Source organism: Dipodomys ordii, unplaced genomic scaffold (assembly GCF_000151885.1).
Source record: "Dipodomys ordii isolate 6190 unplaced genomic scaffold, Dord_2.0 Scaffold95, whole genome shotgun sequence".
NCBI classification, from domain to species: Eukaryota; Metazoa; Chordata; class Mammalia; order Rodentia; family Heteromyidae; genus Dipodomys; species Dipodomys ordii.
In genome coordinates this window covers 4,464,465-4,468,280 of record NW_012267311.1, presented here as the reverse complement: position 1 = coordinate 4,468,280, position 3,816 = coordinate 4,464,465, and the positions used below count along the sequence as shown (strand labels likewise).

At 42.8% G+C, this 3,816-nt stretch overlaps 1 protein-coding gene across 1 annotated transcript; it reads left to right on the top strand.

Moving 5' to 3' along the window:
- The first annotated feature begins 376 nt into the window (after window positions 1-376).
- LOC105993368 (olfactory receptor 2S2-like) lies at window positions 377-2,111 on the top strand. Its single transcript, XM_013026605.1, has 2 exons — window positions 377-526; window positions 847-2,111. Exon 2 carries the CDS (start codon window positions 873-875, stop codon window positions 1,827-1,829), a length of 957 nt encoding a protein of 318 aa, XP_012882059.1. The 5' UTR covers window positions 377-526; window positions 847-872; the 3' UTR covers window positions 1,830-2,111.
- Window positions 2,112-3,816: the final 1,705 nt, after the last annotated feature.

Sequence of the window (3,816 nt, the reverse complement as noted above, 5' to 3'; positions counted from 1 at the left end):
TGCAGTGGCATTAGCAGTCAACCGGAATAGAGAAGGGCCTGAGTTAGATGCTGTCATTTGGAGACCAGCTTCCAAGGCAGAATCTAGTCACAAAAATACCCTGGGAACCATGAAGGACTCTTCATGGAATCTATTACTGCTCTTTCAGGGGTATGGAGCAGACTAAGAAAACCTTAGTACTTGGGACAAAAGCTGTGCCAGGGAGAGGGACTGTAAAAGTCTAAATGTTCTGGGGACCAGAAACTCCGAACTGACTATGCAACTAAGTGGGGTCCCCAACAGACTCATAGGAAATGAAGTATCCATGAGGCATGAAGTAACAAATAGACATTCTAGCTATATTCTTCTTGGCCTCTGTTCATCACATTCTGTCCCTGTAAGACTCCAGGTGAATCTGAGTTACTATCAGAAAAATATCACAGAAGCACAGAATTAGAGCAGGAAGAGAGAAGGAGAAGACATCAGTGGCCAACAATACTGCATGTGACAGCCTGAAACTCCTGACAATCCAGCTGGGACAGTTCAGGTACAAGCATCCTCAAAGTTCCTCTTTTATGTTTTTTTCAAGTAGATGTGCATGCGGGATGTATGCCTCTCTACTGTCAGGAGCACCACCTCCACAGATCTCACTACAGTTCTTCCATGTATCATGGTTAAGTTTCTTAGGGGGTGTTTTTCCTGTTTGGATCAGACTAGCCTAACCTTTTAACATGTTTAGTAGACATAGAAATTTATCTCCTGCATGCTGATTTTTCAGCACCTCAAAGAAAAAAATGAATAAGTATTGGAAGTATGTCATCATAACACACACATATTGATCTCTATAAATGTGTTTGGTGTCCTCAGTTGTTGTGTAAAAGAGAACATTTAAAATGGAAGGGGCCAACCAAACCATCGTGACTGAGTTTGTTCTGCTGGGGCTATCAGATCAGCCAAAGCTGGAGAAGACGTTCTTTGTGCTCATCCTGGCCATGTACCTGGTGATCCTGCTGGGCAACGGGGTGCTCATCCTGGTCACCATCTTTGATTCCCACCTGCACACTCCCATGTACTTCTTCCTGGGGAACCTCTCCTTCCTGGACATTTGCTACACCACTTCCTCTGTCCCCCTGGTCCTAGATGGTTTCCTCACTCCCAGGAAAACCATCTCTTTCTCAGCCTGTGCCATCCAGATGTTTCTCTCCTTTGCTATGGGAGCCACAGAGTGCGTGCTACTGAGCATGATGGCGTTTGATCGCTATGTGGCCATCTGCAACCCCCTGCGGTACCCTGTGGTCATGAGCAAAGCTGCCTATGTGCCCATGGCCACCAGCTCCTGGGCAGCTGGTGGACTCAACTCCTTGGTGCAGATCTCTCTTGCAGTACAATTGCCCTTCTGTGGGGACAATGTCATCAACCACTTCATCTGTGAGATCCTGGCCGTGCTGAAGCTGGCCTGTGCTGACATCACCATCAATGTCATCAGCATGGGGGTGGCCAATGTGATCTTCCTGGGAGTCCCAGTTCTGTTCATCATTGTCTCCTACATCTTCATCCTCACCACCATTCTGAGGATCCCCTCGGCTGAGGGGAGGAAGAAGACCTTCTCCACCTGCTCTGCCCACCTCACTGTGGTGATTGTTTTCTATGGAACTATTCTTTTCATGTATGCAAAGCCCAAATCAAAGGACCCATTGGGGGCAGATAAGCAGGATGTTTCAGACAAACTCATCTCCCTATTTTATGGTCTGTTGACCCCCATGCTGAACCCCATCATCTACAGCCTCAGAAACAAGGATGTGAAGGTCTCTGTGAAGAACTTTGTAAGTCAGAAATGCTTTGCCCAATGATAGCCAGAGGAAGTGAGAGAAATCTTATGGTTATTGTACATTCCGGGGCTTTCCTAGCAAATGACCCTTTGGGGAACACAGACTTGCTCAGTTGTTGCACATGGCAATTTCCAAACTGATAAACATTGAGTTGAGACCTTTTTGGGTGACTGAGCATAGATGGAATCAACACTGAGATAAAAAGGTGGTTACACCTAGTCACCCAATTGTTTTCAAGAAGGGGAGGTGGTCAGATTGACAAAGATACATAGTTTTCATGTGTGGAAATGTCACAATGAGCTGCCTCCCATATACAACTAATGCATACTAATAAAAATTAATTTTTATTTTTATTGTGGCAAAATAGGCAATAAAAATCTTTGGAAAGCCAGGCTCCAGTGGCTCATGCCTATTATCCTAGCTACTCAGGAGGCTGATCTCTCAGGATCACAGTTCAAAGTCAGCCTGGGCTGGATAGTCCATGAGACTCTTATCTCCAATAAACCACTCAGAAAACCGGAAGTGGTGCTATAGTTCAAGTGGTAGAACACTAGCCTTGAACTGAAGAGCTGAGGGACAGCGCCCAGGCCCAGAGTTCAAGGCCCAGGATTGACAAAAAAAAATTTAATCTTTGAAAAAATATACTTCCATGGTTGTTTCATATGCAAACTAGGGGTGTGTGTGTGTGTGTGTGAGCGCGTGCGTGCGCGCGCGCTCTTCTGAACTACAGGGAACATCATAGTGAGGAAAAGTCACTTTTTTCTTTTTTGAAAATATAGTTATATTGTTTAAAATTTTTTACTGTCATTACAAAGATGATGTACAAAGGGATTACAGTTATGTGAGTCAGGTAAAGAGAAGAGTACATTTCTTTTTGGACAATGTCACCTCTTCCCAGCTCTCTCCAGTTTTTCCCTCCCACCCTCACCTACACATTGTATACTTCATTTTTGACATAGTTTCTAGTGAGTATGACTGCTACATTTGTTCACCCATTGTCCTTCCAATTCTGTGTCTCTTCTTACCCTCCCAAAGACAGATAAACAAGACAAAAAGAAAAGGAAACAAAAACAGCAAGAAAGGGAAAAAAGCCTCTAGTTTCCACTTTCTAGAGTTCATTTCAGTAAATATTATTTGATATGATTAGATGCACATAGGCACTGTGCCTCTCTGTTCCTTCCCTAAGAATATCCTCCTTTGGTCTCACTGTGTGTGAATGGCTAGAGTCCTGCATAATTGATTATGTCCCAGTGTATTTTAGATCTAGCTTCTGCATATGAGAGAAAACACGTGTCATTTGTCTCTCTGAGCTTGGCTTACCACACATAACATGATTCATTCTGGGTCTATCTATTTCCCTTCAAATGACATGATATTATTCTTTCTAATGGCTATGTAAAATTCCATTGTGTATAGGTACTACATTTTTTGGATCCACTCATCTATTGTAGGGCATCTAGGCTGCTTCCACAATTTGGCTATTGTGGATAGTGCAACAATGAACATAGATATGCAAGTGTCTTACATTATCCTGGCTTCTGATGTTTTTATTGTTATTATTAAGGTGTAGAGAGGGGTTACCATTTCATAAGTCAGGTAATGAGTACATTTCAGTTTTTTGGACAATGTCACTCCTTCCTTTGCTTTCTCTCAGTTTCCCTTCCCACCCAGCACACAGTTATATAGGTCATTTTCCACATAATATATGCTGAATAGAATGGTTGCATTTGTTTATCTTCCCTCCCTTTCTGTGCCCCTCCTTTGCTCCCTAAAAGATAAAAACCCAAAGCACAAGCAAACACCTCTACCACCAACAATAATTACGACAAAAACCCCATGTTTCCACTTGAAAGATCACGTCTTAATAGTATCCAAACTGAAAATGAAGCTACCACTTTGAATAATCCCTGACATTAATACATAGCCTGAATGATACCATTTAACCTCTCTTTGACCTTAGGCACTTAGAATGTTTTCCATTTTATTTCCTGCTTAATAACCTACAGCT

Coding starts and splice junctions, on each gene's coding strand:
- LOC105993368 (XM_013026605.1), top strand. CDS start 873: ATGGAAGGGGCCAACCAAACCATCGTGACTGAGTTTGTTCTGCTGGGG.